Source organism: Chanodichthys erythropterus, chromosome 14 (assembly GCF_024489055.1).
Source record: "Chanodichthys erythropterus isolate Z2021 chromosome 14, ASM2448905v1, whole genome shotgun sequence".
Taxonomy (NCBI): Eukaryota; Metazoa; Chordata; class Actinopteri; order Cypriniformes; family Xenocyprididae; genus Chanodichthys; species Chanodichthys erythropterus.
The window spans coordinates 19,747,334-19,767,106 of record NC_090234.1 but is presented as its reverse complement, the minus strand read 5'-3'; the positions used below and the strand labels follow the sequence as shown (position 1 = coordinate 19,767,106).

General features: G+C 36.9%; 1 protein-coding gene across 1 annotated transcript in view; it reads right to left on the bottom strand.

Moving 5' to 3' along the window:
• cerkl (ceramide kinase-like) overlaps positions 1 to 19,773 on the bottom strand; it is an 85,220-nt gene that overhangs the window by 6,088 nt on the left and 59,359 nt on the right. Inside the window, exons 6-10 of the mRNA XM_067410754.1 lie at positions 12,568 to 12,642; positions 6,024 to 6,201; positions 5,740 to 5,796; positions 5,442 to 5,473; positions 3,840 to 3,948 (exon numbers count right to left, since the gene is read on the bottom strand). Coding sequence (XP_067266855.1) covers positions 3,840 to 3,948; positions 5,442 to 5,473; positions 5,740 to 5,796; positions 6,024 to 6,201; positions 12,568 to 12,642 — 451 coding nt within the window. The remainder of the gene's footprint in view (positions 1 to 3,839; positions 3,949 to 5,441; positions 5,474 to 5,739; positions 5,797 to 6,023; positions 6,202 to 12,567; positions 12,643 to 19,773) is intronic.

The following is a 19,773-nucleotide window of genomic DNA, read 5'->3' as shown; positions in this document are numbered from 1 at the left end:
CCATAACTGTAACTCTATAATAAATACATGTAGTTAATTAATATTACTCAGTACTTATTTGAGTAATTACAATGTCACCTTACAATAAAGTGTAACCAAATGTCTTTGTTCTGCTGGACACAATTAAAAGAAGATATTTTAAAGAATGTATATAACAGCTGATGAGATGCCATTGACTTCCATGGTATTTTGTTCCCATACTATGGAAGTCAATGGTGTCCCGCAACTGTTTGGTTACAATTCTTTAAAATATCTTCCTTTGTGTTCAGCAGAACAAAGACATTTATACAGGTTTGAAACAACTTGAGGGTGAGTAAATGATGACAGAATTTTCATTTTTGGTTGAACATTCCCTTTAATTCAAAATACATTCCCAGAAAGAAAGTCTTAATGTTTTATACAATTTGCTTCAACTAAAAGTATCTTATTTAAAGGACTTTTAGACAGCAAAACAAGACAAAAACAAACTATTTCTTGCATTGAGAACCCTGTGACCCCCACTAAAGATGGTGCTTACGAGAAGCTGAGCTTAACTTGTGTCGTTCTCTAAAGACAGGAAGGAGAGGGGGTTGTTGAAGCCCATGGACAGATGCTCGGTCCTTAAGTCTACCCAGCCACTCCCTTTAATCAGAGTAATTATGTGCTGATTAGTCCAGTTAGGTGGCTTTGACCTTAGGAGTCTGATCCAACCACTGATTCCAATCTTCAGGATTACGTTGGCCTACTCTACCCGGCTTCGCACACGAAACGCCCACGACACGGGCCACGAAAACAGTCAGGAGACTCAGTTGGCCTTGCATGTTGCTGACACACTGACCTGGTCTCAAGGTTTTACAGTCCACGCAGACATCAGCTACTGAGCCCTTCTTACTTGCTTTTAGGGCATATAGTCTGAAGGATTGAGGGCAGTGCTTGGTTTGTACAGTATGAGGTCTCAGAACAAGAATTGGTGACAGATTTGGGTGATCATGGAACATAAACTGTATTTAACAGAATCTAAGAAATTACTTGCAGTGTAGATAATTTGATTGAACATGGTGAGACCGATTTAGTTTCGTTTCTTTGCGATGGTCGCTGCTAGTTTAGAGAACAGGTGTGTTGATAAAGCTCCATCACAGTGCTTGTGAGTTTCCTAATGACTTTTATTATGGCAAATGGAAGTGTAAATCAGATTCTTTTGCTAATAAGGCAGATTTAAAAAACACAGGTGAGACGGATTCTTAACAGCTTGCATTTGTGCATGCAAATGTGCCATAATGAGAAGTGACAGGTGACTCCATCGTGACTTATTGTTTTCCTTTTTTAAGGGATATTGCAAGTTATTGATGAAACATATTTGCGGGTCAAAGCATTTCTTTCAGAGGCGTATGAGTAGATGTAGATGAATCTAATTGTGTTGGTGCCAGATTCGGCTTGTCTGATGCTATTTACTATCATAATGCACATTGCTGGTCTTATTGTGCATGATCAATCTATGTTATTCCAAATTTTTAAATAAAATGTCTGTCTGTAATTTTTCATAAAAAAAAAAAACAATAGCAGATTTACTCCTCTAAAGGACAATTTTGTGATTAGATCAATTTATGATGTACACTACCATTCAATAGGTTGAGGTCAGTAAGATTTTTTTTTTTTAAAGAAATTGATTACTTTTAATTACTAATTATTACTTTTATTCAGCAAGGATGCATCACATTTATCAAAAGTGGCATTAAAGACTTTTACAATACAATTTTTACATTACAAATACACAAAAAAAGGATCATGTGACACTGAAGAGTGGAGTAACGATGCTGAAAATTCATCTTTGCATCACAGGAATAAATTACATTTTAAAATGAATTAAAATAGAAAACAGTTGTAATTAATTAATTAATAATTAATTAATTATTGCTGTTTTTGCTGATTTTAACCCTTGTGCAATGTTGAAGACCCTGTGACACCTTTTGTGTTTCCTGTCAAAAATGACCAGCCTTTTGAAAATTGCTTGTAAATTGCTCATTATGCTAAATTATCACCAATTATTAGATTCAGTCTTTTTAGTCAACTTGTTTTCTTTCAATTAGGACAGGTTTTGTATTTATTTTTAGAAACTTATCAATCATGGGCCTCAATGATCTGAGGATAAAGATAATCGCTGTAAAAAAGAAAGCCTGTAATACTCAAAATAGTTTGTTTGTGTACATGAACGTGTGTGTACACGTGGTAGCGCGAGCATGTATGCATCCATTCATGCACAGGTCAGAGGCCTTTATCTTTGCAAGCACACATGTGAACATGAATATGATGAACATGCTTCCAAACACCAAATGTTTCTCTTGTTTTGGTTCTCCACCATTCATTTTCAATGGATGGTCATTTTTGACCAATATAAGCTCAGATCAAATACAATAAATAAATACAATACCTGTCCTAGTTGATAGAAAACAAGTTCACAAAAAGACTGAATCCAATATTCGGTGGTAATACAGCATAACGAGAGATCTATAAACTATTTTTGTAGGCAGGTCATTTTTCACCGTGAAAACATAAAAGCTTTTCAAAACAAACTTCCTGGTTAAACATTAAAGCACATTAGTGTGAAAAATTGTACAGAATATTTTTACATTTTATTCAATATTGCCCACAAATAATGCTTTTTTTGTTCAAAAATTGAGGTGCATAAGCTCAGATATGGTGGCCCAGTAGTGCACAACACAACGAAATTAAAAAGGCAAACATAAGTTCACAACACAACGAAATCGAGCCACAACACAACGGAAATGCTCCCGACCACTAGGGGGCTCTCAGAGCTCAGTAAAGTTAGTTTTCCTTGCCACTGTTCTATAGAGTCGGCAGTAATATCAATACCATGATTAGTTTAAACAGTATGTAACCACCGTATATCGACATGAAATATTAATTAAATATCACCTACGTGCAAAATAGCTTCATATTTATACCTGTGAATGATTTGACGTGATACCACGCCGCATGATGAAGGGAACGTCTGCCAATTGGTGGTTAAAACGTATAATTTGTATTCATTAAAATTACTTTTAACAATTAAAAATCTTCAAATTCCAACGCTTGTCAGTCTTACCAACAGGGACTAACAACCTTTGGAATTTGAACATGTCTGTTTTTAAATGTTAAAAGTAATTTTAATGAATACAAATTATACGTTTTAACCACTTGGTGGAATTGGTGGATGTTCCCTTTATCATGTGCCGTGGTATCGCGTCAAATCATTCACAAGTATAAATATGAAGCTATTGTGAACGTAGTTGATTTTTAATTAATATTTCATGCCGATATACAATGCTTACATACTTAAAACTAATCATGGTATTGATATCTTTGTAAGTCTGTCGACTTTATAGAACAGTGGCAAGGAATACTAATATTACCGAGCTCTGAGAGCCCCCAAGTGGTCGGGAGCATTTCCGTTGTGTTGTGGCTTGATTTCTTGGTGTTGTGAACTTATGTTTGCTTTTTTAATTTTGTTGTGTTGTGCACTACTGGGCCACCATATCAGAGGCCTACGATCAATCAGTTTCAAAAAGAAATACAAAACCTGTACTAACTGAAAGAAAACAAGTTGACAAAAAATATTAATCAAATAAATGTAGCCTTGGTGAGCATGAAAACAAAATCTTACTGACCCCAAACTTTTGATTAGTAGTGTATAAAATCAAGCCTTGCCAATATTTATCATGTTATTTATCATTTATCATTATTAAAGTAAAATTAGTTGACTTAAAATGTAAAGCATCTAGGAAAGATGTTGTCATAATTATTGCAAAGTAGTTCTGAGTTTGCTAATGAGCGGATTGAGGTACTGTGGAAGAGATTCTGACCTGGTGTTTGGAGCCAGGCCCCTGGGAGCCATGGAACACAGGCAGGGAATAGCCATGATGCTGATATTCAGGTACAGGCCGTGTCTGGTCTGCCAGGAGTCATCCTCACCTGTCACAACAGAGAGAGTTTTTCCATGTATATAATTCACTCATACTGGAGGTGCACTTTAATGTTTTTAATGTGAAAGCAGATCATCGAATGGCAGTTTGCATGGGAGAGGTCGGCCTTGAGCAGCGACCTGGATGATTTTTATAAATGGTCAGGTATAATAATGCTTACTTTTTTTACTTTTATGTTATGTTATGTTATTATGCCTGTTTTTTAAATGGATGTTTACTTTTTTGACTTATGTTATATGCCAAATATTAATAATCAGTTATGTTTTTTTTTTTGTCTAATACAGTACAATACAATAGGTAACACTTTACAATTAGGTTCAATTTGTTAATATTAGTTAAAGGGTTAGTTCACCCAAAAATGAAAATTTTATGTCATTAATTTCTCACCCTCATGCCGTTCCACACCCGTAAGACCTTCGTTCATCTTCGGAACACAAATTGAGTTATTTTTGATGAGATTCATGGCTCAGTGAGGCCTCCATTGCCAGAAAGACAATTAACACTTTCAGATGCCCAGAAAGCTACTAAAGACATATTCATGTGACTACAGTGGTTCAACCTTAATGTTATGAAAAGACGAGAATACTTTTTGTGCACCAAAAAAAAAAAAAAAAAAAAAACAACAACAACAATCAACAATATCTAGTGATGGGCGATTATAAAGTTGTTATTTTGTTTTTTTGCCACACAAAAAGTATTCTCGTCACTTCATAACATTAAGGTTGAACCACTGTAGTCACAAGAGCTGTTTTAAATATGTCTTTAGTAGCTTTCTCGGCATCTGAAAGTGTTAATTATTATTTTACTGGCAATGGAGGCCTCACTGAGCCATTGGATTTTATCAAAAATATCTTAATTTGTGCTCTGAACGAAGGTCTTACGGGTGTAGAACGACATGAGGGTGAGTAATTAATGACAGAATTTTCATTTTTGGGTGAACTATCCCTTTAACTACATTAACATAAACTAACAATGAAAAATACTTCTATTTTTATTAAATAATATTAAAAAAGAATAACAAATACAGTAACAAATGTATTGCTCATTGTTAGTTAATGTTAGTGATTATTGTAAAGTGTTACCATAATATATTATATGCCTATTTTTTTATTTCTTTCAGTGCACTGCATTATCATCCAGACCACTGCTGAACTGACATGTATGAGCAGTGGAGCGTGTAACTTTTCTCAGCGCTGATGGAGATGGACCATATGGACCAATCACAGTCATTTGTGATAACAGGATATTTTATTTAATCTTTTTCAGATTTGTATAGTGTTTAAATGTCCAGTCTCCAAAAATCTGAATGCAGCCCAATGGAGAATTTAGCTTTCAATTTGGCCGGTAAACACCCCCTTGAGGAACAACCCCCTTGTTTCACTTATTAGCCGAGAGCTGATTTGCTGCCCAATGAAGCAGATATACGCAGACTATAGCAGTGCAATATCTTCAAAGATTTTCTGCTAATTTAGCTGTACTCACAAATGGCTCCTCCATCTCCGTTTCGCTCAGCTCTGTGTAAAAGAAAGAGATGTTGTTTTAGCGCACAACCATTAACAGCATTTAAGTAATAATGGAGTTGTATGGGCTCCTCACAGTGTGGGGCAGCCTGCCTTATTAGCATTAGCTGGGTGACCTTCAGCATTTCCAGCATTTTGATTTCTTTCCAATGGCCAATTAAGCAGGGGGTGGTTTATTTCAAATAACATTCAAATAATTACGCTGAAAGTTGGATGGGGATGAGGGGCAAGAAAACCTTAAAAAATGTGCTTTAACACACTTTGTCTGATCCTCGGTTCCTCTGCTGGTTATAAAGGACAGTTCGCAGTCTTCAGGTCTTCACAGGCACCGTCGGTCAGTTGGGGAGGGACACGAGGAGAGAGAACAAACACGTTAGATGGAGTGTTATGATAAGGATTTCTAAGAGACAGTGCCCATGTGTGCTGTGCCAGGCTGGTCTGACACTAATCCCAGATTTGATAGAGCACCAGCCAGTCCCTTGGAGCCCACCAGATGAGAGACAGCTACAGCTGACAACACAACTGAGAAAGAGAGACCGCTTACTTGAGGTTTGCCAGTGTTTTAATGAGAGCGAACTCGCGACGCTGGCTGGGTGGCATCCAGCGGTGTCTCTCTGCCAGTGCGAGCGTCCGCCCACCGAAACCAAACATGGCAGAGAAACCGAACCTCATCAGACGACCCATACAGCTAAAGCTGCACACGTCCACAGGCTGATGATGACCTAGAACAGGAACGGAACAATGTCAGTGTGTGGAGGCACTAGGTACACCATGACACTGCCATGGAAAGAGTACAAAAGCACTAGGAACAAAGGACACTGCAGCTACACAAGCGTTCAAGACAAGGGGTGGTAAGATTTATTACAAATGTAGACTAAACTCGAAAGCGGTATGGCATGCATCCTTCATAAAGAAAGTGAAAGTGAGAGGGTTGTGTCCAAAAGACTTGAAGCCTCACTGCCTTGTGACTTTGCAGGCAGCGTTTTTGCACAAAGGTACCTCACGACAGGCTTCTGAGGCAGCATAATGATTTAAAGGGGTGGTTGATTAGGATTTTAGTGTGTAATGTTGCTGTTTGAGCATAAACAACATCTGCAAAGTTACAACGCTCAACGTTTAATACAAAAGGAGATATTTTCTTTTACAGAAATCGCTTTTTAAGGACTACAACAAACGGCTGGTAGGGACTACAACAAGCTTCTTCCCAGGTTAGTCACATCACTGCCCCCGAGAACACGTAACACAGGGGGTGAGGCCATGTTGGGCTGCTTTAGAGAAGAGGAAGAGTTGTTGTAGTAGATGTTGTTGCCATGCCGTCATGTTAATCACAAAAGATTAACATGACGTCACATGCTAATCAATGAGTTGAATCAACTCCACAACAACTACATACATTTATCCACTAACCATTCAGAAATGTCCAGTTTCATTCTAAAAGTTGTAGCTTCTTCCTGAGTCTCTCCATCCGGTTTGAACAATGTAAGGCTGAACACCGTAACTGACAATCCTCATTTTGGCTGAGTGAGATTGTCCAGCTTTGTTGTTGTTGAGCAACTGAAGCGCGAGCTGTTAAAGCTCCACCTTCTTCTGGAAAGCGGGTCGGAAGAAGCAGCTCATTTGCATTTAAAGGGACACACACAAAAACAGTACAACAGGTTGAATGTCCAATATGCAGTGTCAGTGCAGCTTCAAAGGGCTCTACATGATCCCAGATGAGGAATAAGGGTCTTATCTAGCAAAACGATAGACTGGGTAAACCCAGCCTGATCTGCCGGCGATTTGATTTCGCTCGGCAACTCAGTCTGGAAACCCGTACATTCATTTCTACTGCGTCTGTTACACTTTTGTGGGAACCAATCACAGACTGGCTTATCCACCTTGCTCGCTATTGGCGGGTACAGAGCTCTTTCTATGGCTCTGGGCGGATATAACACGATGACGTCTCTCGCACGACAGTCAATCCAATTCCTTTTAACCTCTCAACGATGCTAAATGACTTCTTTAGTTTAGCAAACAAATCGCTCGACTGGGTGTAAATACCACTCACTTTTATGTTTTTTGCACAACCTGCAAAAATCGCTCAATGCCATTGCTGCTTCTGCAAACTGCTGATCAGTACTACAAACCAAACCTGTCTGGAGTTTTCGCGTCGCTCTGCAAAGTACGTCACCCGGATCGTTGATCTGATTGGTTGAAGGACTATCCAATTGAGTGATTAATGCTCGTTGATCACGCCTCTTTTGCAGTAGGAAATACATAGCAAACTCCCAATGTTCAATTTTAAATTGAGCTTAGTCTGGTGATAGCCAGACAAGCAAAACTATTTTCCATTTTCTAAAACAAAAAATTATATACTTTTTAACCACAAATGCTTGTCTTGCACTAGCTCTGCCATCCGCCACGCATGATATAATCAAGTTAGAAAGATCGTGACTAAGCAGAAGTACAGCGGTAGGGCGAAAAACTCTCCACTCATTTTCTCCTCCAACTTCAAAATCATCCGATATCATACTTTCACCTTTATTTTTTTGTGTAAAGGCTGTTTGGCTTAATCTTTGCACGTTCGTTTTGTAGACACTGGATCTATACTTTCACATGTCACACATGATGCACCACACATTACGTCATGTGTGGTGCATCGCAGAACAGTGCAAGTCGAGCATTTGTGGTTAAAAAGTATATAAACTTTTATTTTTCTTTAGAAAATTACTGATCATTTCGCAATATAAGACCCTTCTTCCATGTCTGGGATCATGTAGAGCCCTTTGAAGCTGCATTGAAACTGCAATTTGGACCTTCAACCCATTGAACCCCACTGAAGTCCACTATGTGGAGAAATTTTGGAATGTTTTCCTCAAAAACCTTAATTTCTTTTCGACTGAAGAAAGAAAGACAGTGGGTGAGTAAATTATAAGGAAATTTTCATTCAGAAATGAACTAATCCTTTAATTACTACAATAGACATTTTCGCTAGAAATCAAACGTGGAAAACATTGGTCAAAAACGTACATTTACACCCAAACTGACCACCAACCACAACTTTCAGACGCCATCTTTATTTTTTAGCTCAACTGTCAAAAAATCGATGAGATGAAGGTATCTCAGGAGTCAGGAAGTGAACATAACATTGGATTCGCACATAAGAGTTTGGGGTTGACATGATTTTTTAAATGTTTTTGAAATAATCTCTTATGCTCACCAATGCTACATTTATTTATTTATTTCAAATACAGAAAAAGCAGTAATGCTGTGGAATATTATTACAATTTAAAACAGCTGTTTTCTATAATAATATATTTTAAAATATAATTTATTCCTGAGATGGCTAAGCTGATTTTTTTTTACTCCAGTCTTCAGTTCTAATATGCTGATTTGGTTATCAAGAAACATTTTTAATACATTAAATTGCTTAATATTTTTGTGGAAACCAGGATACACTTTTTTCAGGCTTCTTTGAATAATAGAAAGTTTTTAACTTTTTTTATTAATTGAATCCATCTCTGCTGAATAAAATTATAAATTTTCTTTCAAAAAAAATGACCAAACCTTTGAATGGTAATACTGTACATAATCAATATGTACATGCATATATTTATGTACATGGACGTATATGTGCATATTTAAGTAGATGTATATGTTAATTTGCTTCATATAATCAACAAATGTAATTCTAGTCCATTAGAAACAATAGAGTCATCTATCAAGTGTCAATGTGACATCTCTTGAGTTAATTCATTGCATATGTTGGAGTGAGCAGGAATGACTGGATCTGGTGGCCCATTGGTTGAGTCCAGTCCCCGTAGCCCAGCACATTCCTGACCTCCTTCTGTCTCCCCATGCATACGCTCTCCCTGCTTATGAATTATTCATCAGATCCTTCCAAATCCCGCCAGTTGGCCTTATTCACATGCGTAAATATTGCTTAATTAGAAATGAACAAGCCCTATATTGGCCTTCCTAAATAGGCATTACGCTCTCATTCGTGTCAGGTGTCTTATGTGCCGTTGATGTTTCTCTTTTGCCTTGCAGCAACAAAAGCCAGACACTTTGTGTAGTAAAGAAAGGAGAAAATGTGTTTTTTATTATTCAGTTCGCTTAACATAAGACGGCTAATGCCTGGATGTTGGAATGTCTAAGGAAAAGCTGTCGTTTGCTGAGCGAGTGCCTACACTTAGCTCAGCGGTTCGTACAGAGAGCCACAATGTTTTGATGGAGCAATTAATCACGACGGTACGAGGATGTTTCTCAACGTTCCTGCTGAGATAGCGAGTGTACCGCGGTGCACGGAAAAGGTGCCAATCTCGGCGAACAAAAGAAATTCAACACTCGTTCTTAAAACTCACACCTCCCTTTAGTCAAAAGCTATGAGTTACACTACCATATGGCTCAATTCTGTAGACTTAATGATGAGATGCATTCTCTCACACGTGGAGGTCAGATCGGGGTTAATCATCCGAATCTGCAGCCAAGCGAGAACAGAACTGGGCCGGAGAGTTTCAGGCACACCAGTTTTGAGAGTTTGTCATCCGATATTGTCACACAATCCAGTTTTGTTATTTTAAAGGGATAGTTCACTCAAAAATTAACATTCTGTCACTTACTCACCCTTATGTTGTTCCAAACCTGACTTACTTTCTTCTGTAAAACACAAAAGCTAAAACTTTTAAAGACTCTGTGGTGAAAATCAAGTTTTTAGTGTTGTTTATATGTCTATATGTGGTATTTTTTAATATGATGGCGAACGGGAACATGGTTTGTGTAACATTATCAACACATTATTAGCTCTTTGATAACGTACTACTTAAGCAGAAGGCTAATCATATCAAATGTCATTATGCGTCTGACATTGTTGAGAGCGATACATAAAACACATTGACTTGTATACAAACCTGTATAATTCACTCTTCCACTTCTTCTGAATCAGTTTCTGGTTCAAACATATATGTCTGAATTAAACCAGTATTTCCACTTGCCATAGTGCAGCGTTTACTACAGTAAAGTTGACCAAGTGGATCTCTGAGTTGGTGTGAGTGAGTGGAGGCAGGGCTAATTTGCATATTCATGAAACCATGTATAGTAAATGAAGTGAGGATGTAGAGTTACAAGCTATTTTAAACCATGAATAATTTTTTTTTTTTTCAATATGTCATTTTGGTGATCAAAGATGAGTTTTAAGAGAGAAAATTATTGACTACGGGGAGACTTTAAGAATGTTTTACTGTTTTTGTCCATACAATGAAAGTCAATGGGAACCAAACAATATTGGACTCCACTAACTTTGATTGCATGGAAAAAACACTGAGTCATTCTTCAGTATATTTGTGTTCCACAGAAGAAATAGTCATATAGGTTTGAAATTTCAGTCTTTTCTTCACACAAAGCTAACATAAGACTTAAGAATATAGTGCATCAGTCATATGGATGAATTTTATGGTGCATTTTGTGCATTTTGAAGCCTGATTGTCAATGTATGGAGAAAAAAAACTATGTGAAAATTCACAAAAATTTATTTTTGTCCTCTACAGAAGTAAATAACACCATACAGCATTCTGGAATGGCATGTGGGTGAGTAAATGATGACAGAATTGATTTTTGGGTGAACTGTCCCTTTAAATTTCAGTCTGTATTCAGTCAATATTGACGCAAAGTTATTGTATGACATCAGAAGTCTTAGAATATAGTGCACACGTTTTAAGGACTAATTAAATGATGTATTTTAATTGTCATATGGAAAAGAACTATGTGAAGATTCCATAAAAGGTCCCATTTTGTCTAATACAGAAGGAAGTAAAAAAAAAAAAAAAAAAAAAAACACCTCATGCAGTATTGTGGTGAACTATAAAATTAAAATTTTTACTTTGTTCTCCACACAAAGCTATAATATGACTTCATGAGAATTAGAATATAGTGCATGAGCCATTTGGACTACTTTTATGGTGCTTTTTATGCTATTTTTTCATACATTTTTCAAGCCTGATTGTCAATGTATGAAAAACAACTATATGAAGATTCCCTAAAAAAATCCATAGAAATACTTTTTTTGTCTTCTACAGAAGTAAATAAAAGTGTAAAGCGTTCTGAAATGACATGAGGGTGAGTAAATAATGACAGGATTTTCAATTTTCATGTAATTTTTGGATGTATATCCCAACCAGGAGCTATCTATGAAGCCTGTGACTGGAAAACAAAATATCACCAAATAAAAAAATGTCAGTAATCCACATAGAACAATGATAAAGTAACAACAAAGAACCTCATTAACCCGAACACATCTGATTCAGTAATTCTATTGTGCAGTTCTGATTGTGTTTATCCCAATTGTAATTCAGCTGTAAAGCTAAATTTTTGCCAGTATGTGTTCTTTCTCTCTTTTTTTTTTTTTTTTTTTGGAGGATGTGAGCTTAGCTTGTGCGTGTAATCCCCTGACACAAGCCAAATCCGCTTGTCTGTTAAGCTAAGCCCAGGAGAGCTTGCACAGTCGACACAATGGCCCAGACATATTGGTGCTAACTTCAAAAACGCCTCACAGACAGACAGACAGATAGGAACATGCAATACTAAAGCCAAAGCGAACACTGCCAGCCAGAAGTAACACTTCCAACGACGGCCCACAGCCACGTCAAAGAAGCTCGGGCGCTCGTGGCGGGACCGTACGGGTGATTGACGACAGACGTATCTCCACCTCTCCCGGGACTGTCTCTCGTTTCATGGGACCTGTTAACCATGATCTCCAAAGCTGGAGAGGCAGAGCCCGCGTGGGGGGTTTGTCTTCTCTCGGCCCCCATAACAACAGCCTGTGCACTCTAATTAAACAACAGATTACAGAGAACCACCACACGCTCCGCCATTGGGATGTACGGAAAAGACTTCCAAAGGGTGAAAAAATGAAACCATTGCCCCTGTACACATAACTCAGTGGAATTGAAAAGTAAATACGAATCCCATTTACATATTATTATCATGTATATTTGTGCTCCATTAAATCCCGTGGTTCCTCAAGGCCTTACTGTTAGCGTACAGGCGGCTGTAAGGCTGGAGAATCACTAGAAGCTCATAGATGAAGGAGAGAAAGAAACCGAGATAAATACCCATGATGATGTGCAAGGCTGCAGTCACAGTGCGTCTTATTCCATGCACAGAGCACGCCACCACGTCAGTAGAACCTACGGAAGGATAATTACACACATTTTAACTCTTTAAGGAATAGTTAGTGTCCAAGCTCAAAAAAAGAACCAAAAATGTATCTCATATGAACTCAAAACTGTGTTAATGAGCCTAAAAATGTCACATAAAATGTGCTATTTTCCAAGTCTTAAAGGATTAGTTCACTTTAAAATGGAAATTACCCCAAGTTTTACTCCCCCTCAAGCCATCCTAGTTGTATATGACTTTCTTCTTTCAGATGAACACAATCGGAGTATATAAATAAATATCCTGACGCATCCGAGCTTTAAGATATTTTACTTCATAACTTGTTAAATATGGATTTTTTTTTTTTTTTTACATAAACGCATCGCTTTGCTTCAGAAGGCCTTTATTAACCCCCCGGAGCCGTGTGGAGTACATGCTGATGGATGGATGCACTTTCTTGAGCTTTGTACTCATTGGTCCTGTTCACTGCCATTATAAAGCTCGGATGCATCAGGATATTTATTAATATAACTCAGATAATGTTCATCAGAAAGAGGAAAGTCATATACACCTAGGATGGCTTGAGGGTGAGTAAAGCTTGGGCTAATTTTCATTTTAAAGTGAATTAAGCCAGAGAACAATGACATGTTGGTCTGTTTGTCACAAAAAAAGTTATTAGAAAGCTTCAGAAGACTGAATCAAGCACATGAGACAAACTTCATAGCACAAAGAATTGTGGGCAATATTATAGTGAATTTTACAAAAACTGTCAAGAAATTGTCATATATCCCACCCCCTACCCCTCCAAAATCAAAAGAAAAATATATATCTTATATACAGTATTGGCCAAAAGTGATGTCCAGCTTAATTGATGTCCGGCGTATTGACCCTTTCTCTTCACCCTTTATTCAAATATTATTAAAAATTTGTTGCAGATTTTGTAAGCATATTGCATAGTTGTTGCTTGGGGTTAATTTTTTTTATTTGTGATAATGCAATGAAACATGCCAAATTGTGCAGACATCATTTTTAGCCCAGGTTGTCATACATAGAAATTATGAGTACATACAAAAACAAGAGAGAACCAATGAAATATTAATAATTGATTGTTTTATTCAGTGTACGCTTTTTCCTGTCAGCTTTTTGTTTTTCTATGCATTTTTTTCATAGTAAAATAAAACCTGTAGCTGTAATATTTACAAATATTTTCCTCATATTTTGATGGTGTAATCAAACTTGTAGGATCATTAAAAACAAATATCACTTTTGGTCACTACTGTATGTCATATAATTAATGCAACTAACACATTATATAAATATTTATTATATTATACTGAATTAGGTATTTCTGCATAATTGTCATGAAAATATTTCAAAATTGTCTTAATGTTTCAAAAATGCAACATAAACTTCACTACATTCCAAGTCTTCTGAATCCATAGCTTTGTGTGATTATCAGTGAACAATGACATACATTTTGGTCTGTTTGTCACACAAAGTTATCATATAGCTTCAGATGACTTAGAATATAGTCATTCTGTTGCATTTTTAGAAACATTAAGACAATATTAAGAATATCTTCATGACACGCAAAAAAACTCATGAGCTTGAGTCATGGTAAGAAACACCCTTGCGTTAAGATTCATCAGTAGCCTATTTTTCAATAGACAGTATACAGATTTGTATTTTTGGGTGAATTGTTCCTTTAAATGGACTTATGCATTCCATAAACAAGGCAGCCTTTCTATTTTGATCAGTTCTGTTCTCAGCGCAGGTGATTTTGTGATAAAGCTTTTTCTCGTTAGACACACGCTGATGCTGATGCTATGAGACCATCTGAATGCTGTGGCATATGGTCCCATGATGTTTGCTATAGTGTGTATCCCTGCACAGACACTGTTTACTCTCGGTGAGTGATGAGATTCCATTAAGAATGGCTACAGAAACGTGAAAAAATGTAGCTTTGCTTTATTATAGTAGATTCTCTCCCCTGCATATCAATGTTCTCAAGCACCTGCTACAGAGGACAAAATGGGAACCTTTCCATTCAATTTCTATTCGACCAATCATGGCTCACTTAAAGTCCCAATGAAATCAAAACTGAAGTTTTTTGGCTTTGACTATGAATATGAGAGCCTTAAGGTAATCTATAAGCTAGTGTGCTCCAAAACAATAACAAAATTCTCATTTAGAGGATATAAGCATTGAAAACTTACAGTCTCTCACTTCCACCAACATGGATCAACGATTTCGATGACATCATTATGCACTTCAGCTTCTCATCAGATTTTCTGTCCAATCAAATGCTCTCTAGAATCTGAAACGTCCCGCCCCCTACACTAAAAAGACGATGAAGCTGCAGCTGAAATCGGTCACCTGTTCACACGCTTGCTATTTTCTCTATGGTGAATGGCACATAATGCACTAAATAGAAGATAGGGAACAATTCAGATATTAGGGTTAATCTTACAAAAACTGTCAAGATATGGTCATATTTCCCCCAGAATTAAAAGGTTATTATATTATATTATATTATATTATATTATATTATATTATATTATATTATATTATATTATATTACGTAAGCAATAAGATACTATGCTGTATCGTGAATAAGTCACGGCTGAAAGGCATTGTTAGGCACACAGTACAAATACAAATATTAAATCAATATATCAATACAAATATTAAAGAAATATATTAAAGCAAAAAATATGCATCAATGCAACTTGCATGCAACTTTTTTTTTTCTTCCACCGGAAAAAATAGTCCCTGACCGTGAACAGCAACAGAAGTTACATTACTACACCATTAGATGGCGGCAAAGACTGTCTTTATAAGTGTGTCAGTCAGTAGCGAAGACTTTTACATTGAAAAGACTGAACAAGACGCAACTGTCAAATGCTTTGATTAACGCTGTCAGTCACGGGAAAACCCCTTAACTGTTAAAAGGACAAGATAATACATCAGACATTTAAACAGATTTTTTATTATGAACATAGGACTGACCTGAAGGAAAATGCTAAATCTGACTGCAGGTAATAAACTCGTTCAATCGATCTCTCTCTCTCACAATACTCATCTACATAATACAGTAAGCTTCAATGAACAATATCAATGAGAACAAACACACGTTTACGTTGCTAAGAGTGGTTGCTAAGGGTGTTGTGTAGTGATACACAGAACCGCTGGGTGAAGCGGTCATAGCCCTGTTTTATCGTGAATAAAACCAAAGACTATAGAATAACACAAGACGTGTCACTCGTATTGTTTTGAATGGGAGAAAGTGTAACGCGCAATATGGCGGAATAAGTCCCGCCTTTAAAGCCAAGAGCCAATCGCCGACTGGTAAAGTCATCGCGTCACTTCAGCGGCCGTTAGAAAAACCGGTTTCTATAGAAACAGTCAGACGCGCGCCTCCGAAGAGACGCACATTTAGGTCTGTGCATGCGCATTAGCTTGATCCAGCCTGAAAAAAATTGAGTTTTTTTGTCATTATTTGAGCGTTTAGAAACTAAATTTAGGAGTCGGTTGTTGTTAAATTTCATTGGTGATTTCAAATATCAAATTTATCCGTAAGGTTGACGAACAGTTTTGGAGAATCTGATGTTTCCCCATTCAAAGAGAACGGAGCTGCATGAGTTTCAAAGATGGCCGCCGAGTGAAATGACTTGTCTTAAAGGGACTTTGATAAAACACAGCTATTGACCCATCAGAATCAAGGACAGGAACTAACCATTTTATAAATTATATTATTTCTTCTGCTGAACACAAAAGAAAATATTTTGAAGAATGTGGGTAACCAAACAGTTGATGGACCCCATTGATTTCCATAATATGGAAAAAATACTATGAAATTCAGTGGGGTCCGTCAAATGTTTGGTTACTGACTTTTTTCAAAATATCTTCTTTTGTGTTCAGCAGAAGAAAGAAATTCATACAGGTTTTGGAACAACGTGAGGGTGAGTAAATGATGACAGAATTTTCATTTTTGAATGAACTATTTGTGCATTTCATAAACAAGCAGCCTTTCTATTTGGATCAATTCTATTCTCTGCATAGGTGATTTTGTGGTAAAGCTTTGTCTCGTTAGTCACAAGCTGAACACTGTGACAAATGCTTTGTACTTATGTATATTCGAAATAGAATTGCCTTTCTAAAGATTCACCCACCAAACTTTGGAATACTGTTTTCACTGTTGTACTCTGATTTGGAACACCCTAGTTCTTGTCTTGCACACTGTTTAGGACTAGTATGTGAGTTGTGATGCAGCATTGATTTAAAACAGCAGCAGCTTCACGCATCTAATGAGTGAGGTAAAGTTAATCATTACAAGATGAGGACTTTGTTAAAGGGCATTAATTTAAGTTAATATCGCCTTGTGCCAATTAAGGCGGTTTACCTTTCTGGCAGCTTGCGAAGGGAGAACAGGTGTGTGTATTTGTACTGATTACTACCAGAGACAAACAGCAGAGAGAGGCTTGTCCTTGTCGGGTGAGTAGGCATTTCCTTTCATGCAGTTATCTGGCCAGTGTGTTTGCTCAGATCAACAGGGTATGAAAGCAAATGTCTGTAAATGAGAACAGGACGGAGGTGTTGGATGAAACCGTTCCCTCCCTTTCTGACGACGGAGACAGCCAGGCCTACAGTGCTGGACATGCACTCACACTCCAACTGAATTTGGCTGCAAGTAAATGTCCCTCTTCCCACCTACCAGGTCACTGGTAATGTAACCCTCCCTCACACACACACACACACACATCCATGATGCTTCCTGGCCTCTCTGTGAGTTTCCATATGTTGTGATGATTTCAACACAAAAGCCAGGCTCTGAGCCTCAGCTCAGTAAAGGTAACAGCGTCTGACGGACTGAGTTCCAAAACCCAGAGATCTGCCTTTCTACTGCTGTTGCTACTAGGGATGGCCATTTGAAGCATTTGTTTACTCAAGTACTCGATAGATTAATCAGGGCTGTGTTTCCTAAAAGCATCGTAAGTCTAAGTTGATCGTAGAATAATTGCTACCAATGGTCTCTAGGATCAACTTAGGCTTGTGATGCTTTTGGAAAAAAGCAGACATTTTTCGCTATTCTCTTTTTTTTTTTTTTCAAGTATATCTGAGATTTCTGCGGATTATTGTAATGTGTGCACACAAATATATTTGCCCCATATTAAAGGATTAGCTCACTTCAGAATTAAAACTTTAATTTACTCACCCCCACGTCATCCAACATGTTTATGTCAGTCTTTCTTCAGTCGAAAAGAAAGGTTTTTGAGGAAAGCTTTCCATATAGTGGACTTCAATGGGTTACAACTGGTTGAAGGTCCAAATTTCAGTTTGAATGCAGCTTCAAAGGGCTCTACACGATCCCAGATGAGGAATAAGGGTCTCGAAACAATCTGTCATTTATAAAAATAAAAAAAAAGTTTTAGATCGGTACTTCCACCAACGTGTCACGTGATCTTTACAACATGTTTACATAATGTGTGAAGTAGATGCTAGTGCAAGATGAGCATCTGTGGTTAAAGTGTATACGTTTTTATTTTATTTTTTTTAAGAAAATGACTGATCGTTTCGCTAGATAAGACCCTTATTCCTCGGCTGGGATCATGTAGAGCCCTGCATTGAAACTGAAATTTGGACCTTCAACCTGTTGTACCCCACTGAAGCCCACTATATGGAGAAAAATCCTGGAATGTTTTCCTCAAAAACCTTTCTTTTCGACTGACGAAAGACATGAACATCTTGGATGACATGAGGTAAGTAAATAATCTGGAAATTTTAATTCTGAAGTGAACTAATCCTTTAAGTCAATAAACATTTGGCACTTTTAAAGACCCACTGAAGTGCCTTGAAACTCTCATCATTATTCAATGTGTTGACTGAAACAGGAAGACAGGGCGGGACATATCGATCAGCTCCTCCCCTTTTTTTTAAATGGCCAATAGCATTTTGTTTATATCACAGCTCAGCCAGAGCCATTGAGCTTGGTAAAGCCACAGTTTCTTCTTAATATCTAACAGCTTCTCCTAATCTCCTCCATATCTCTTTAAAATATACTGTAGCATTCTGTGCAGAATTCAAATGGGTCCAAAATGTTTTGCATATGATCCGCTCTGTGCTCTACTATCGTGTCTCTGGACCGGAGCAGACTGTATGCATGCTGCGGCAAAGCCAGACTTCATTCGCCTCAATGGAAAGCAAATTTACACTGTCTGAATCGTTCCCTATCCCCTATTATGGCATTATGTGCCATTCACCATGTAGAAAATATTAACTGTGTGAACTAGTGACCAATTTTAGGGTCCATTTATAATGTAGGGGGCGGAACACTTTGATTCTAGAAAGCATTTGATTGGACAGAAAATCTGATGAGAAGTGCAGAGCGATGTCATCAAAATCATTGATCCATATTGAAGGAAGTGGAGATTTGAATTGTTTTAAAAAAATTTTGTTGTTTTTGGAGCACCCTTGCTTATAGATAACAATAAGGCTAACATATTCATACTAAAACCAGAAAAACTTCAATTTTGTTTTCATAGGGACTTTCATGATATTCTTGTTCACTCACCTCTTGTTTCAAAAACACAAGTTCATATAATCGAGGTAATAGATGTCAGGACCTTCAGTGGATGCCATTTGACATTTTCATGACTAATTTTTATGTAATTTATGCTGCCTCTAATTTAAAAAAATTAAATTATTACATTGTCTGTAAGAACAAAAGTAAGAATTAGAAGTTTCCCTCATTGAAGTAATAATAATGAGATTTATTGTATTGTGGTAATGAGGATTTCAGGGATTTTATTTATTTGGATTTTCATTTTTATTTGAAATACCGTGAACCCCCAAATTATTTATTTTTATTTTTAGATTATTTTATTTTTTATATTTTTAATATTGCAGTTTCATTGTTCTGAATTTACTTTATGCTGGTTTAAAAAAAAAAAAGAAAAGAAAAAGTACAGTAATGAAAATGGCATTATGGTCATTTTTTTGTGCTCGTCACTAACTCAAAGACGGCACAGCTAATCAAATTTAATAAAATTTAAATAGTTAATAGTTATTTTATTAAGTTCATCACAATGCATTATGGGTTTGCCTTCTCAGAAAAGTATTTATGTGATGTGCTTTAGAATTTGGCCTAAAGAGCGTACAGTAAC